This window comes from Thalassophryne amazonica, chromosome 11 (genome assembly GCF_902500255.1).
Source record: "Thalassophryne amazonica chromosome 11, fThaAma1.1, whole genome shotgun sequence".
Classification (NCBI taxonomy): domain Eukaryota; kingdom Metazoa; phylum Chordata; class Actinopteri; order Batrachoidiformes; family Batrachoididae; genus Thalassophryne; species Thalassophryne amazonica.
Window position 1 is genome coordinate 52935608 of NC_047113.1, and position 17300 is coordinate 52952907.

Below are 17300 nucleotides of genomic sequence, written 5' to 3' on the forward strand. Positions count from 1 at the left end.
AACTGACCTGTAATGTAGACTGTTTTGGCTGCACATACGTAGCTTAACCCACCCCCGTCACCATCACTACACACACACACACACACACACACACAGACACACAGACACACACACACACACACAGCTTTTGAGCGTAGCAGCTAGTCTGGTAATTAAAGCAGACCTGCATTGAAAAAAATTCAGTCAGATTTTTTTGAACAAAAAATGACTTACATTTACACATGAGATCCTTCTGAATGTAGTAAAGTAAATCTGCAAGCCCAGATCTGTCATTCAACGGAGAAATCTTCATTTGAAAATGACAAATTTACAGCTAACATTTAGCCCTCCGCAAATTGTCCCTCTCATCATGGACGCTGCCGAGATGTCACGGACAAGACCCTCTCCCACCATGCATTGCACCAGTTGTAATTTGTGGATTTACGTCAGTTTGCATCTGCACCTTTTTCTTGTCTTATACGGAAGGATCTACTTTCTTTAAAACTTCATATTGTCTTGCGGCACATTTGGTGAGTACACATTTCTTTTATTTGTGCTTGAAAATTATTTTTGGGGGACTTTTTCATACGCCCGTTTGATTGAATGGTGTCGCAATGAAAATCTACTGTCTTTTGCCTCCGGTACCATCGCGGGATACGGAGGCGAGACCCGCAACGAATCCCAGTCATTAAAAATATATAAACCTCTCTCAGCGTCCATGGAGCTCTGGGGCTCCGATTGCCGAGACGTGGGGTGCTGTGGATTTTGCCGCAAGAAGTCTGTCCTTGCAGCAACAGGTGTACCGGCCGCTTCGCATTAAAACGAGCGTAGCGGAGGCAGAGAGCGGGAGAGGAAGAACGGCGCCCGCTGTCGATGTCGTTGCTGATCTGAGCACACAGATCTGTATCTCACATTCATTACAGCTTACTTTTGGATGTTGAAACCAGGACGTGTATAAGTAACATTACTAACAGATAAAATCAATTTCAGTACGGGATCGGACTGAAGGTGGAAGCGCGTCGCCTTGTCCCTGACGTCATGGAAATAATACGGCTGTACAAACTGTTTTCACAGAGGGCTAAATTTTAGCTGCAAATTTGTCATTTTTAAACGAAGATTTCTCCGCTGAATTACAAATTTGGGCTTACAGATTTACTTTACTGCATTCACAAGGGTCTTATAAATACATATCAGCTATTTCTTTCTGAAATCTGACCACATTTATTTCAATGCAGGTCTACTTTAACACGTTTGTGTCCCTTCACGGAAAAAAAATCTTTCTAGTCTGGTAGTGCATTTGCTTGTGCATTTACGTTCTTTTTGTGCCATAGTTTCCCCATTACTATAGGGATATTGTGAATTACTGTTTTAAAAATTTGACATAAAATTCTTTGGAAATTAAAAAAAAAAACGCTAAAATAGCTACGTTGTATACGTTTTGTTTGTGTACAACAATTTCTCCCAGAATATGATAATTTTGAGGTTTTGGTACGATAGTTGCATATTTCCTATCTGGCAACACTGCCCCATTATTGGACATCAGAAATGATTGCTTTGTTATATATTATACACATTTTATTCTTACATCATAGGGTATGTACAACAGTACATACCCTACAAACAGTATGTCCAGTGCTGCAGAATGCTTGATGATACTTTATATTGAAATTTAACACATTATGCTGACATAAATATGATGACGCACACGTATATACGTGTGTGTATATGTGTGTGTGTGTGTGTGTGTGTATATATATATATATATATATATATATATATATATATATATATATATATATATATATATATGTGTGTGTGTGTGTGTGTATATATATATATAATATATACACACACACACACACTTGGCACTGGCCGGGTTAACCTGTTTTAGACATAAGCCAAATGCCAATCATTTTCATCAAAACAATTGCCCAACATTTGTTTTTGTAATGCTGATGTCTTATAAATATAATAGTTAATGGGCTAAAGTTTGTCCAGCAGAACTATGAGGTGGACTCCCCAAACTAAGTGGAAATACTTGGTTAAAAGACAAACACATTTGAAGTCCTTCATGCAGACTGTTTTGCAATCAAATTTATAACAAAATCACACACAAAAGGTAGGTAACAGTAAAAGTAAATATCAATGAATCAAAATTGAGGTAGTAGTGTATTTCACTGTTTTTACATAGCAATTTTACAAACATTAAATGAATGTATTCAGACTGAAAGGCAAACCGGGTTGTACAGTACAGTCAGGTGTTTAACAGTTGAGAACATAAAGTAGCTGAAGAAAGGGATTAAATAAACAGAGATGGCCAACACATATACAGGGCTGGAAATTTGAATCTGCCTGGTCATACCCACAGCCTCAGCCTAAGCATGTTGTTGTTTTGCTGAGTGTGCTGTAGAAAGGGATTAAATAAACAGAGATGGCCAACACATATGCAGGGCTGGAAATTTGAATCTGCCTGGTCATACCCACAGCCAGCTATTTTGGGGGTAATTTTCAGTTCATCTTTTAAAAAAATTGCATCAGTTTGTTTGCCATGTCATGAGGATTCAGAATATATATAGTTTTTAGGGCTACATATTATAGTTTGGGAGTTTATCCCGGACAGACAGAAGTGGCAGCATGAAAAGCACATGGTACAACACTGTATGGTCTTACATAAATGGCTATTTTGGGGGTAATTTTCAGTTCTTTATATCCAGAAATTATTAATTTCTTATAATGTTTCTTAAAACAGACAAAAGAACTACATAATCTAATTTCCACAGGACATTTGTTCCAAATCTTCACCCCTTTAACTGAAACACAAAAACCCTTGACATTAGTACGTACGGGAGGCTTCTTAAAAACCATGCATCCTCGTAAACTGTATTCAGATTTCCTGATCTTGAACAGGCTCTGGACATAAAGTGGCAAGGCCTGGTTATTAGCTTTGTACAAAGTTTGTATGGTGATATAATCCACTAAATCTCTAAATTTCAGTAAATTTAAAGTCATAAACAGAGAATGCGTTGGCTCAAGATAAGGTTTATTACAGATGATTCTGATGGCATGTTTTTGTAAAAGAAATACATGATTGGTATTTGATTTGTAAGTATTACCCCAGAGTTCGATACAATATGTCATATATGGTACAATTAAAGAATAATATAATCTAAGTAGCCCATCCTGGGACAATATGTCCTTGACCCTGTACATGATAGCGATAGATTTTGACATTTTAAATTTTATATAATTTATATGAGGTTTCCAGCTGAGTTTATTGTCAATTATAACACCTAGAAATTTGTTCTCAGTTACTATCTGTATTTCCATATTGTTAATGGTTACACTTTTACATTTAGGCACAAATTTATTTCCAAAAATCATACATTTGGTTTTCCCAAGATGAAGTGACAATTTATTAGCATCAAACCAAGCCTTAAATTTATCCAGTTCCTTTACCACCGTGTCAAGAAGCTGTTCAAGATTATCACCACTGCAAAATACAGTTGTGTCATCTGCAAAAAGAACACACCTCAGTACCCGTGACACATAACATATATCATTTATATATAAAATAAATAACAAAGGACCTAAGACCGAACCCTGGGGCACCCCACACGTAATTTCCCGAAGTTCGGAATCAATGTTATTGTATTGAACATACTGATACCGACCATGTAAATAACTATTTATCCAGTCATATGCTAATCCTCTGATTCCATATTTCTGTAATTTAGTTAGCAATATTTCATGATTTACAGTGTCAAACGCTTTCTGTAAATCAAAAAAAATACCTACTGTATATTGCTTGTTATCGACTGCAGTCGCTATATTTTCCACGAAATCCATCAATGCATGTGAAGTAGTCCTAGATTTTCTAAATCCATATTGTTCTTCACAGAGTATCTCATACTTTAGTAAGTAATTATCCAGTCTTTTTACAAAATTTTTTTCTAGTATTTTAGAAAATTGGGGTAAAAGTGAAATAGGTCTATAATTTGAAAAAGTGTGTTTGTCACCAGTTTTAAACAAAGGTATTACTTTGGCTATCTTCATCTGTGAAGGGAATTTACCAAAACTTAATGATATATTACAAATATGTGAAAGGTTTTACTATACAATCAATGATTTTTTTTCAACAAAGCCATATCCAAGTTATTGAAGTCCTTTGATTTCTTACTTTTAGAATTCTGCACCAGATCAATTATTTCTTTTTCATTTGTTCCACCAACAAACATTGACACAGATTTATTAAATGTTATCTTATTTTCAAAAGATTTAACGCTCAATGAATCAATATTACTGGCAAGATTTTTACCTACATTGACAAAATATTCATTAAAATGGTCAGCAATAGTCTCATTATCTTCTATCACAGTATTATTGGAAAGAAAAAAAGAAGGATAATCTCTACCATTTTTGTTCTTTTTTATTACTTCATTTAGAATATTCCATGTATTTTTTATATTATTCTTATTTTTAACAAGTAAGTCACTATAATATCTTTTCTTACTAAATCTCATAATATGAATTAATTTATTCTTATATATTTTATATTTACTTTCAGCTTCCTTTGATCTCGATTTTATAAATTGTTTATACAGTAAGTTCTTCTTTTTACATGCCCTCTGAAGACCCTTGGTTATCCATGGTTTATTGCTGTATCGGTTAGTATATATCTTGTTAACAAGAGGACAGTGTTTATCGTATAACTTAGAAATGATAGAAATAAAACCATCATAAGATTCATCAACGTAAACATCATTCCAATTCTGGCATAATAAATCCACCCTTAAATTATCAACAGTTATTGGTGTGACATTTCTACTCAATCTATTACAATCCTTTTGAAACACTCGATCATGTGATGCAAAAACAGTAAATGCTGGCAGGTGATCACTAATATCATTTACCAGCAATCCCGCACTGAGATTACCAGATATGACATTAGTTAAAATATTGTCAATAAGGGTTGTTGAATTCACAGTTATTCTACTTGGATGAATGATGGTCGGAAATACTCCCAAACAATATAAAGAATTTATAAATGAAGTGGTTTGTGGATGATTGTGAGGATTTAGAAAATCGATATTAAAATCACCACAGATAAATAAATGTGAATTCTTATTTATTTTGTTGTACATTCCCATAATTACTTGTCCAAAAGTATCAATATTTGCTCCGGGAGCTCTGTATAAACAACTAACAACCGTATTTTTTGAATTTATGGATGTAATTTTAACTGTAACACATTCCATGATATTATCAACTGTGAATGACATATTGTGAACTAATTTACAGTTGTAATCAGACCTTACATATAATGCCACACCCCCGCCTCTTCTCTTCTGTCGATTTACCTGAAACAATTGATAACCTTCCAACTGTACAAGATCTTGATTGACATCAGTTAACCATGTTTCTGATATAGCGATCACTGAAAAACTTTTTCTAAATGTATCTAAACAATCATTTATCCTTGAAAAATTCCGAGAAAGACTTCTACTATTAAAATGTATTATTGAAAAATCTCCATCTTTAATTTTATAATCATTAAATTGTTCTTCTGTAAAATAATTACATTGTCGCTCGATATTGTCACTAAAAAAAGAATCTGGATCTGATTCAGGTTCAAAATGGCGAGAAGCAGGATGACTATAATTAAATGTTTCCAAACAGAGCTCCTTGGCAGAAATAAACTGATTATTAACCGTGTTCATTATATTATATACAGATTTTCCTCCATCATCACAATCAACCAGTACATTTCTTTATGTATTACTTCACAACTTACATCAGTTAAACTTACTAAGATCATGTTCATCTTTAATCCATAAGGTTTTAGCTTCTTCAGGTGTTCCATTTAATTTAATATAAACTTTACAGTTAAATGTCCATGTAGCCTGTATCTTGTTTTGTTTTCTTAAAAATCGTGCCTGTCTTGCTAAATCTGAATTTTTCTTGGTCAAGTATTCATTTATATATACATTCGTTCCTTTTAAATTCTTTGCTTGTTTTAGAATAGCAAACTTCTGTTTCCTGTTTGTAAGCCTCAATAATATGACTTTAGGTTGATTTTGACCTCTCCGCGGTAAAAAGTGACTACTATCGATATCATTAGGGTTTATTAAAATTCCTTTGTCCTTCAAAAGTGAAATCACCTGTTCCTCTACAGAGAGGTTGTCCATTTCAGAGGGCTCCCTTCCTGAAGCCACCGCTCTTGCATAACTTCGAGGCTTAATGTCCAAACCTGTAATGAGAAGGTCATTTGACCTAGTCTGTTGTTCAAGTTCTGCAATTCGATTTTCCATAAGTTTTAATGATTTGTCTTTCTCTTCATTTGCCTTTTGTAATTCAACAACTTGTTTTGTTAATTCCAATATTTTTTGTTGTTGTTGTGAAATAATTTTCAGTTGATCAGCCACTTCTTTAATGGGCTTCATTTGTGCTGACATCTCATTTAACATTTTTCTAATATCCTCAAGTTCTTCCTCCATAAACACAGTACCCTTTTTTTGGAGCCATAGCTGACGGGTCCTGAAGGCGAACCTACGACACCGACAGCAGGAGGTCCAACAAGCAGCAGCCGCAGATTTAGTAGGCCTCAAAACAGGCCGACGCGGTATAAGCACCCCTCGAGGCAAGTCGACAAAAGACCACTGCAAATCTCCCAGCAGCAGTAGCAGCGGTCTCAATGGATCTGATGGCAGCTGACGAATGCCGACGATGGTATCCAGCAGCAGCAACACGACGGATCCAACCGTCGTGTTGCTGCTTTTAAAGTTCAACTTAAAAAAAAAAAAATATATATATATATATAAATAAATATATATATATATATATATATATATATATATATATATATATATATAGTTTTTAGGGCTACATCATATATAGTTTGGGAGTTTATCGCACATGGTATAACACTGTATGGTGTTGCATAAATGGTTATTTTGGGGGTAATTTTCAGTTCAACATTTAAAAAAAAGGTACCAGTTTGTTCCCCATGTCATGATTCAGAATATATATAGCCTAGTTCAAAAATAATGAAGCCAAAGTGTAACATAACCATTAAAATTTAAAAGTGGTCTTTTTTGTGAAATGTTATCATTTTAGGTATGGTTATATATCACAGTTTCAATATTTCTATTGGTCTCAGTTCAGTCATTGCTAGAAATGATCAGTGCATATATACTATAATGCGCTAGAGCGTAATGCTTGCGACAACAGTTGGAGGTATTTTCTTTAGTCTGCAGAAGCCTGAAACAAAGAAATTCTGTCCATTAGTTCCTGGTATTATTGAACAAGTAATATAATTATTCTATTGAAGCAGAGTAGGAGATATAGCTAAGGTTTTGACACAAATAAATCAAGGATTTATTCTCAGCATTACGCTTGCGACAGTTTTAACTTTCTTTAGAAACATGTTTTTTTTCTATGAAATGACATTTCTGCCTTTACAAAAATGTATTACTGTGTGTTAGTATGAAGCACAAACAAACACACTGACAAAATACAAGGTTATTTCTTTAACATTCAACTTTAAATGATAATGCTAAATATCAATGTCACACAAAATTGATGAAAAAAGTGCTATTTTGGGGGTAAATTTCGTGCATATCTCTGGAAACGTGTGCAATTTTTCCATGAAATTTTCAGTACCTGTCAAAGAGACTGTAGGCAACTCACAGATAAATCTGGATGGTGCTAAATAAAATAATGGCTTGTTCATGACAAATGCAATGCAAATTAGCAGTTAGGCTTCATTATTTTTGAGCTAGGCCATATAGTTTTTAGGGCTGCATATTATAGTTTGGGAGTTTATCGCACATGGTACAGCACTGTATGGTCTTACATAAATGGCTATTTTGGGAGTAATTTTCAGTTCAACTTAAAAAAAAAAAAAAAAAAAAAGGTACCAGTTTGTTCCCCATGTCATGAGGATTCAGTGTGTGTGTGTGTATATATATATATATATATATATATATATATATATATATATATATATATATATAATTTTTTTTTTTTTTAGGGCTACATCTTATAGTATGGGAGTTTATCCTGGTCAGACAGACAGACGTAGCCCTTTATGTATATAGATATATATAATATATACACACACAAATATACTAATTAGAGTTCTACTTTGTTTTAACAATTCATGTAGCCTTAAGTCAAGAGTAGGGATGGATATCGATAAGATTTTATCAATACCATTATCGATACCTCTTGTGAATTTTTTGTGTACTAAAAGTAGGCTTTACAGGTTTTCTATGTCAGTGGGTCAAGAGCTTTTTCTTATCCTGCACCCGCTCTGTGGAACAGCCTTCCTGCGACCATGAGGCAGTCGGAGTCCGTGGACATTTTTAAGTCAAGACTTAAAGGCTATTTTTATTCTCTTTCTTATGAATAGTTTCTTTTTATCTCTTTTATTATTTTACTTCTGTTTTAATTATTTATTTGAATTTTAAAATTTTTATTTATTTATTTTAATTTTTTTATGTTGAACTGTTCTATGTGGGGCACCTTGAGATGGCTTTTGTTGTGATTTGGTGCTTTATAAGCCGATTAAATTGAAATGAAATTGAACAACATTTAATTGAGTCTTAAATAAATTTGAAATTGGTACTGGATCCTTAAACTTTGGACATAATAAACTCTGAATGGTAGATCCTTGATTTCTGGACATAAATAGAAATAAACAAAATCTGTAGTTATTGTCAAAAGCATTCCTTTCAGACATTATTGGCATGAATGTGTTTCCTTACCTCTGAGCTGAGCTCTTTTATAAAGAATGCAGGACGTCTCATTTTGGGAGGAAAAAAGTTTTAGTCGATTGTAGTTTCTTGTCTGTATTACGTTTGTAAGAGGTGTCATTTTATTTAAAGTGGCAATTTGTTTTGAAGTTATTAATTCTGACCGGACTCTGTCTCAGCAGAGAACAGCGCAGAGTTTGGAGCTGTGCCAATGGAACGGAGGACGATTCTTGTTTCTTGACTGCAACAAGACATGAGTCCCAGTTTGTGACTTTAATCCACACAAAAGTGACTCATGATATTTTAATGTCTTAGAGAGGGGTTAAGAAGCGGACTTGCCATTTCTGAAGAGCAGCAAATCAAAGAACCAAAGAGCTAGTGGATCGAAGCATTTCTTCATTGGTTCACGCTTCAAAGTGGAGTCGCGCTGCAGAAACGGTTGATTACAGAGCCGCTGCAGGGTCTGCAATCAACGTAGAGGAACGATTATTTTCCCGACAAACGCCCTGAAAAACAACGGCTGCTCTGAAGGATCGATAAGGGAATCGTTAAGCAGAAAGGCTATTGATATCGGTGGATCGAATAATTTCTTAACGATACTTGAAAGGAACCGGTTCTCAATACCCAGCCCTAGTCTAGAGTGACTAACAAAATACTACATATTTGGAATGTGTAAAGGTGCGTTTACACATAACCAAGACGCGTTACGAATGTCATTTTTCCGTCATTCCTGACATTCTTAATGTGACTTAACGCATCTGAATATGTTTCTTAATAGTGCATGTTGGTGCGTGATATTCTTGATATTCGTGGAGCATGTTTTTGCCTGTCAAAAAATCTTCCACGAATGTCACACACCACCCTCATTTCGTCTCACGTCGTGGAGGTCACAGCTGAGCGTATTGATCCTTAATAGAACGTGACAACATTAGTAGTGGTTCCTGTGATGGTTGTTGGAGCCCAAACTGTCACGCGTTATTACGAAGTGACACGGAAACTGTCAAGTTTTGACACGACTTGTAACGCGACGTCACATTTCACTGCGCGCCACGACAAATCAGTTTTCTGTCACGTGCGCACAATTAAACTCGGCTCCATCTGTTGTTCCACAGTTCCTGCTGAAGCTCCTCAGGACGCTCCTGCAGGTGTTCCACCTGCTGTTGTAACCGATGAGCGGGAGAATGAGTGTGAGCCAGAGGAGCGAGAGGAGACTCACGTGCAGCCAGACATCTCTGCACCTCCTCCAGTCCGGCGGAGGAAGAAGCGTGCGCACAATTAACCCCTGCTGCACCGCATTCAGTTTGATTGCTGACACCAAGTCGGCTAAAAGTCTCATTACAGTGCTCTTCAGCGCGCTCCTGCAGGTGTTCCACCTGTTGCATGTGCCTGATGTTTGGGAAAATGCGCGAGACGAGAGCCGCATGAAGCCACACATCTGGCTCTGTCTCTCTTCTCCTCTCTGTGCCACTCCATGGCACAGAGCCCAACTACGCATGCAGTCACAAAGTTCTTCTGAAAAACTGGAATGATGAACTGGTTGGATGAATATGGGTGTGTGTGTGGAGACAATTCGCCTCGTTCACAACGTGACAGAATTTAACGATGCGCTGTTACGCGCAATAGCGCGCAACAATGCGGAACACTATTCTTGACCGTGCGTAATGGTTCCTGATAATTCTCCAGCAACACATGCCATTAATCGTAATGTGTGGTAACAGGTTGCAGCAGTTCCTGAGGACACCTGATGCCTCTGCCCCGAATCATCACATTCGTGATCAGCGGCCAAGAATGTGTACTTCGTGGCATTCGTGACTTGTCATCGTTATGTGTAAACGCAGCATAAATATTTTGTGTCCACATAAATATGCTGCAGTGTATGGGTGAGTTAATTAGGGTGCTGATCTATGAACCCAGAGTTTTATGAAGAATGTAGGGTGCCTAATACTTGACGAGACTTTGGGCTACTCCAGCACCTCTTGTATTTTAAGAGAACCAAAGTGAGCAGATGTTCATCTGCTCACATACTTGAAGGTAATACTCACAGTTGCTTTAGTTCTGAATGAGGTCATGCAGGACCCAATGCCCAAATGTTCGCTGCCCAAACTGACTCTATTTTTAAGATGTTTTATTTAAAATGTGAAACTGTATCCGCTGGAGGACTTGAGATGGCTGTCTGAGATGAAGCAAGCCAGCCGCATGCGTTTGCACCCATGTACGCAATGAATCACAAATGTCTGCTTTATTAAACACTCCCAAGTCAAGAAATGTGGGTCATGCTCATCATGTCGGGTTTTATTTCTGCCTGGTTAAAGGCTTATTCACATCCCAGCGGGTGCTCCTTTTTTCCTGTGTAGTCTGTATTTCCACTTGAGTTCGGTGTCCCTCTCTGTGTGCACTCGCCAAGCATTTTGCCTCAGATCAGTGTTGTCTCTGTAGTTTTAATTTGATTTGCTCCCTTTTTTAGATGTGTAGATGATGTAGATGTAGATTTTCATCTGATTGGTCTCCTCTGTTCATCTTTCCTTTAGGGATTTGAGCCAGAGTGGTTGTACACCGGTGAACATTTCAGCAAGGTTCTGACCACTTTGCTGGCTGTCAACTTTGCTACACAAGGTAAGGGAGCATGCCACACAATACCCAACTGTGGTGTCTGAAATCAATCAAATCATAGCCCCTTGAGGCTCTGTTGTGATTTAGAATTTTTTATAGGGCTGTTTTGTTGTTTTTTGTTTTTTTTTTTTTTGACAGGAAAATGACTGTTGAAAGCAGTCTGAGGTATTGCATGTACAGTAGGTATATGTTAGGAGGGCTCTCTTCATAAATTTAGAGTATGATGCTGCTTTCTCTCTGGGGACAGTACGAAGCAGCTGATGCGGTATTTAAATAAGTGAAGAGTTTGAATCCCCAAATCACTGTTCAACTTGTTTACCACAATTTTCACACTTACTCCAAAGGATTCAGGGGTAGGGGTGTGCGATATCTATTGTCTGGAACAATCTTGTTGTTGTTTTAAGGATGTGCAATCTGGCATTATCAAGTATTTAAATGTCTTTGCAAAAAAAAAAAAAAACAAACAGATTGAAGGTCCATACTTTCACTAGATCAAATGTGCCTGCAACAGAAGCCTCTGGTTGCAGCAGAGCGGTGGTGACAGATTTTGTTTTGCAAGTAAAAATAGTATTGGGAAGACAAACTACATTTAGACTTTTTTGGGGATCAGTTAAAAAAATACTTTAATAATAACATACTTTTCAAAAAATAGCCTGCTGTAAAAAAAAAAAAAAATGCAAATGACCCAAACATGACATAAACCCTAGAAAAAAAATCTTCGGATGGGATTATCAGGTTAGAGAGGTTGGCTTGAGTGTTTGAGACTCAACCATTAAAGGACATGTTGCATGTGTTTTAACGTCCCAGTTAGCAACACAACATCAAAGTATTCATGATTGTAAATCTGCCTGCGCACATGCGTTCATAATTAGTGGTTTCTGATGTTTTTATTTCCTCTCTCGAATCAAGGAAACTGTTGCATTTCTGGAAAACGTCTCACTCAGCAATTCTCTGCATTTCTCTGTGTGTGACGTAGTTAAGATCAAAACAGAAACATCTCAGACAGAGGCAGACAGAGCAAAACGAATGAGGTTATGGCCGATAACTAAGCTTCTGAGTTTTTCTTTGAAAGAAGTAGCTCGGATTTACAGAGGAGATGACACACTTCACCTCAAAACTCTTAACCTTTTCAGAGTCTGTTGGATTTTGGAACTTAGAGAGTCGTGATGCTGATGTTTGTGTGGCAGCTTCATGCTGTTATGATCATGGACATGCCTGGACAGACAGATGTATGTCTCATATTGGAAAAACTCAGAAGATGCAATTTTCAGGAGCTACGCCTTACCCCCAAACGGGCGGAACACATTTAAAATTAAACAGTCATCCTTAATTAACACAATAGCAATACACAATAAGTGCAATAAAGTTTGTCCGCAAAGAAAAACCGCTAATTGGTGTCCATTGGTGCTGCCTTCTTCCTATTCTCCTTTCTCTTTTCATATGCGTCGATTCTTTTCTGGTTGAATTTGTCGCAAGTGTTTCGTATCATTGTTCTCCACGTGGGTTGGTCTTCAATGTTCCATTGCCAGCCACTCAGGAAGACACTATTTTTAGGAGCTAATGGACTATCTAATGTGACACGATTCTGACAGAAGTTGAATTGAAGGCTGAGCTGCAATCAGACATTATGCGTGCGTGCCCGTGTGCGCAGTCAGAACCCGAGAGCGTGTGGACCTGGACATTATTCTGTGGTTGAGTGGAACTTAAAAATGATCTTTGGCTGTGTATTCGCGTGGCGATGAGTGGACTGTTCCATGGTTGGCGATCACAATTGCGAGCGTAATGCGTACGTGGGGGCTTCTTTTTGTTGTGGACTAATTTGGAAATCTTTACACTGGGGTGAGTGGAATGTTTTTTCAACTTTTGCTTTGTGTTCTTTTCAGTGGAGCGTTCAATGAAAGTACTTTTTTTACTTTGAGACAGAGTGTGTGTGTGTGTGTGTGTGTGTGTGTGTGTGTGTGTGTGTGTGTGTGTGCGCGCGCACGTGCGTGCAGCAGCTGTTTTAACCCCTAATTTAGTTGAGAGGCACAGCAAAGCTCAACTCTCTACTCAATATAGCAGTGTCGCCGTGAGGCGGAGGTCTTGGAAAATAAAGCAGTGCTGACTTATGGTTTTGATTTATAAATAAAATTAATCCAGATAGAATAACTCCATTAATATCAATTTTGTGATTTGTACAAAGTTAAAATATAACACATCTTTTAATTTTAAATAATGCACTAATTCTGAAGTTTTGTAACAAACACAGATGCCAAAGGGATTATGGGTAAATGAGCCTCCACTAACAAAGATTGGCTGACTCATTCATTCGATGTAAAAACCAACACAATTAATGTGACGTGACGTGTGTGTTGGTATTTAAATGTGCTTTTGTAAAATGTGCCATTTTATTTGTGTATAAAAAAAAACAAAAAAAAAAGCCATTTGCTAAAGACAAAACTAACTCAAGTCATGATTTGACAACCGTCTGATGTAACCGGGGTCAAAATGCATAGAACACTGCCATCTACTGGTGCCCAGACCATTACTCATAATCCTTTGCATACAGTTTTTTTTTTTTTTTTTTTTTTTTTTTTGGGGCCAAAGTTCTGCGGTTTAAACAACATAATCCACAGCGACAGTTGTAAATGAACATTATACAACCAAAATGTATATTTTTATTTCTTTAGCTGCAGCAAGAGGCTGCACCAACTCTCAGGCGCGCAAAGAATTATAATTTGTGATATCTCAATACTTAGGGTGAATACTGCCATGAACACTACTGGCCAGTAGATGGCAGTAGAGACCATAGAGCAAACTTGAGCTGCTTTTGACATTTAAAACAAACACAAAAACAAGTAACAACGAGAGAGAGAATATATTCATGAGAGTTTTAGGTACAATATACAAAGAGTTTAATGCTGTTGTCCGTGTGGGGCCTGATCAGAGCATCTCAAACACATTTCTCCTGTCGTGACTGTACTGTGACTACCCATAATGCACCAGCATGTCCACACTAAAACCTTCAAAATTAGTGCAGTACTTTAACCCTCTCAAGGCAGGCGCTGCAGATTTGCAACAGCTAAATATCTGATTTTTCCTGTTACTAAAAATTTATTTGAGCCTGAGAGGCTTAAAACTAAAATATATGGCTGATATTTTCACTTTATAAAACTTCAGAAGTGACGTTAATTTAATTAACATGTCCAAAATTAGTCTGGTTAAAATTTTAACCATAAGCTAAAACTGTATGCCTCTGGATGACTTGGGTGATATTTCCGGTGAGTAAGTACGGTGTCAGGAGCAATTATCTTGTGACCAGATCTCCTCTCACTGCAGAGGATAGAGCGGTTTCTCCTAAAACCAGCTCTCCTCTGTTTACCGAGGATCGAGTGTTTTTTCCTGCTATAAAACCTTTAACAGGTAAGTGCTAAAATCTTTATCAGACTTCACAAAGGTTTTTAACTCTTCATGTTTTATTCACTTCACCTGCGAAAACATATTAGCGATCTAAAAATTATCGGACCAAAATTTATCGGAAGATAATTGGCCCAATGATGCTTTTCAAAGTTATCTGAAAAGCTAATTTGATAATGAAAACATTAGCTTCGATAATTAGCGGTTAGTGGATTAGCGGAACTGTGCCCACCACTGGTATTAATGTACATAAATGGTTCTGCCAGTGTGGCATTTACCATTACTATATATGCAGACAGGGGGAAGAAAAGAACAAAAAAAAGAGCTGTTTTCCTTAAACATTGTGTCCATTAACGTCATTAGTAATGAGCTTTATTTGCTGGCTGCGTCAGCGTCACTTGTGGCAGCGTCACTCCAACAGCGATAGACGGCTCAGAGGTGGTTCATCCAGGCCCGCGGTATCAGCGGAGGTGGTTCATCCAGGCCCGCGGTATCAGCGGAGGTGGTTCATCCAGGCCCGCGGTATCAGCGGAGGTGGTTCATCCAGGCCCGCGGTGTCGGCTACATCCGAGGCTAACGGCGGCTACATCCGCGGCTACATTCAGGCCTGCGGTATCGGTGGAGGTGGCTCGTCCGGGCCCGCGGCATTGGCGGAGGTGGTTTATCCGGGCCCGCGGCATCGGTGGAGGCGGTTCATCCAGGCCCGCGGCATCGGTGAGGGTGATATATTCAGGCCCGTGGCATCGGCTACATCCGCGGCTAGTGGCGGCTACATCCGGGGCTGGCGGCGGCAGCGACATCTGAGGCTGGAGGCGAGTACATCTGAGGCTGCCTACGGCTACATCCGTGGCTAGCGGTAGCTACAACCGTGGCTGGGGGTGGCTGTGAACGAGGTTGGCAACGGGGAGGGTTGGTGTGCGGCTACCGGACCTGTGGTGGTGGAGGCTACTGGTGAGAATTGTTTTTGTAATCAATAGTGGCCATACTGAGCCACGATAGTTGGCATGGCACCACCCAGGAAAACAGATAAACTCGAGGAAGATATAGAGGAGATAAAGACCTCTTTAAACCGTATATCAAAAGACATGTCTAATTTAGACAAACTGATGGTGGAGATTAAAGAACTCCAAAATCTGGTTAAAGAGAAGGACAAGATCATTAAGAAACTTGAACAATGTGTAGATGAACTTGAACAATTCACTAGAAAAGATGATGTTATAATATCTGGACTAGAAACAAAACATCGGGCATATGCAAGGGTGGTGGATTCTGGTGGAGCTAGTGGGGAGGATGCACCACCTTAAGAACGACAATCATTGGAACAACAAGTTACAAACTTTTTATATCAAAAAGGTGTTGTCATCCATCAAGACACGATATCAGACTGTTATACTATTCCAACTAAAGATAGAAAAAAATAAACTATCTAACATTGTTATACGATTTACAAGCAGAAAATATAAAAATGAGTTATTAAGACAGGCAAAGAATTTGAAAGGAACGAGTGTCTATATAAATGAGCATCTAACAAAAAAAAATGCAGATATTGCTAGGGAAGCAAGACTACTAAGAAAACAGAAACATATTGTTGCTACATGGGTCTGGAATTGTAGGGTGTAGATTAGAGTAAAAGAAGGAACAAACGGTATACAAATCAAAAACATGGAGGACCTTACGAAATACAGACCTGAATAGACAATCAAATATGACGTCTGTTGGTAATTGGACGAACAAAAAATCAGATGATAAACAGATGATAAAATATATCACATAGACACTAATATTGATGAAAGTATATTTGACTTAAAAACGATTGGTTGTGAGTATTATACGGTAGAACAGCTGAATAGTGAAAAAATTGCAGAAGATACCCTGTTACTCATACATATAAACAGCCGACGCTTGTATTGTAAAATGTCACAAATAAAAGATTATTTAAATCAGTTTAAAAATAGATTTAGTATTGTTGCAATCACTGAATCTTGGCTTAAAGATGATCTCATGGATGAAGTTCAAATGGAGGGATATGAGCTGTATTTTGTAAACAGAAGATATAAAAAAGGCGGTGGTATTGCTCTGTATACAAAAACAGATCTGATGTGTACAGTTGTTGAAGAAATGACAATTATGAATGATGTCATAGAAATTGTAACAGTGGAACTTGTACATGAAACATCTAAGAATATTCTAATCAGTTGTGTATACAGAGCACCAGATTCTTGTGTTGTGAAATTTACATAAAAAATAATTGAATTATTCCATCAAATTAAAAACAAAACGCTTTTTATGTGTGGGGACTTTAACATTAACATAGAAAGCTCCAGTTGCCAAAGATTAAGTGATTTTGTGAATTCAATGTATAGTTTGGGGTTATTCCCCTTGATAACAAAACCAACCAGAATTACATCGCAAAGTGCAACGGTAATCGATAATATATTTACAAACAGAACAGATGAAATTATCAAGAATGGGATCTTCATGACAGATATTAGCGATCATTTACCAATTTTTTTAAATTTAAATATAAAAATAGGCTAAACAAAAAACTGTTATAAACTTTAG

The 17300-nt window shown here is 37.3% G+C and overlaps 1 protein-coding gene across 2 annotated transcripts in view; it reads left to right on the top strand.

Moving 5' to 3' along the window:
* The window catches only part of arhgef6 (Rac/Cdc42 guanine nucleotide exchange factor (GEF) 6), a 128610-nt gene that overhangs the window by 13198 nt on the left and 98112 nt on the right, over window positions 1–17300 (top strand). For both annotated transcript variants that reach the window (XM_034181684.1, XM_034181683.1), the window contains exon 3: window positions 11261–11345. In XM_034181684.1, the coding sequence (XP_034037575.1) occupies window positions 11261–11345 (85 nt within the window). The remainder of the gene's footprint in view (window positions 1–11260; window positions 11346–17300) is intronic.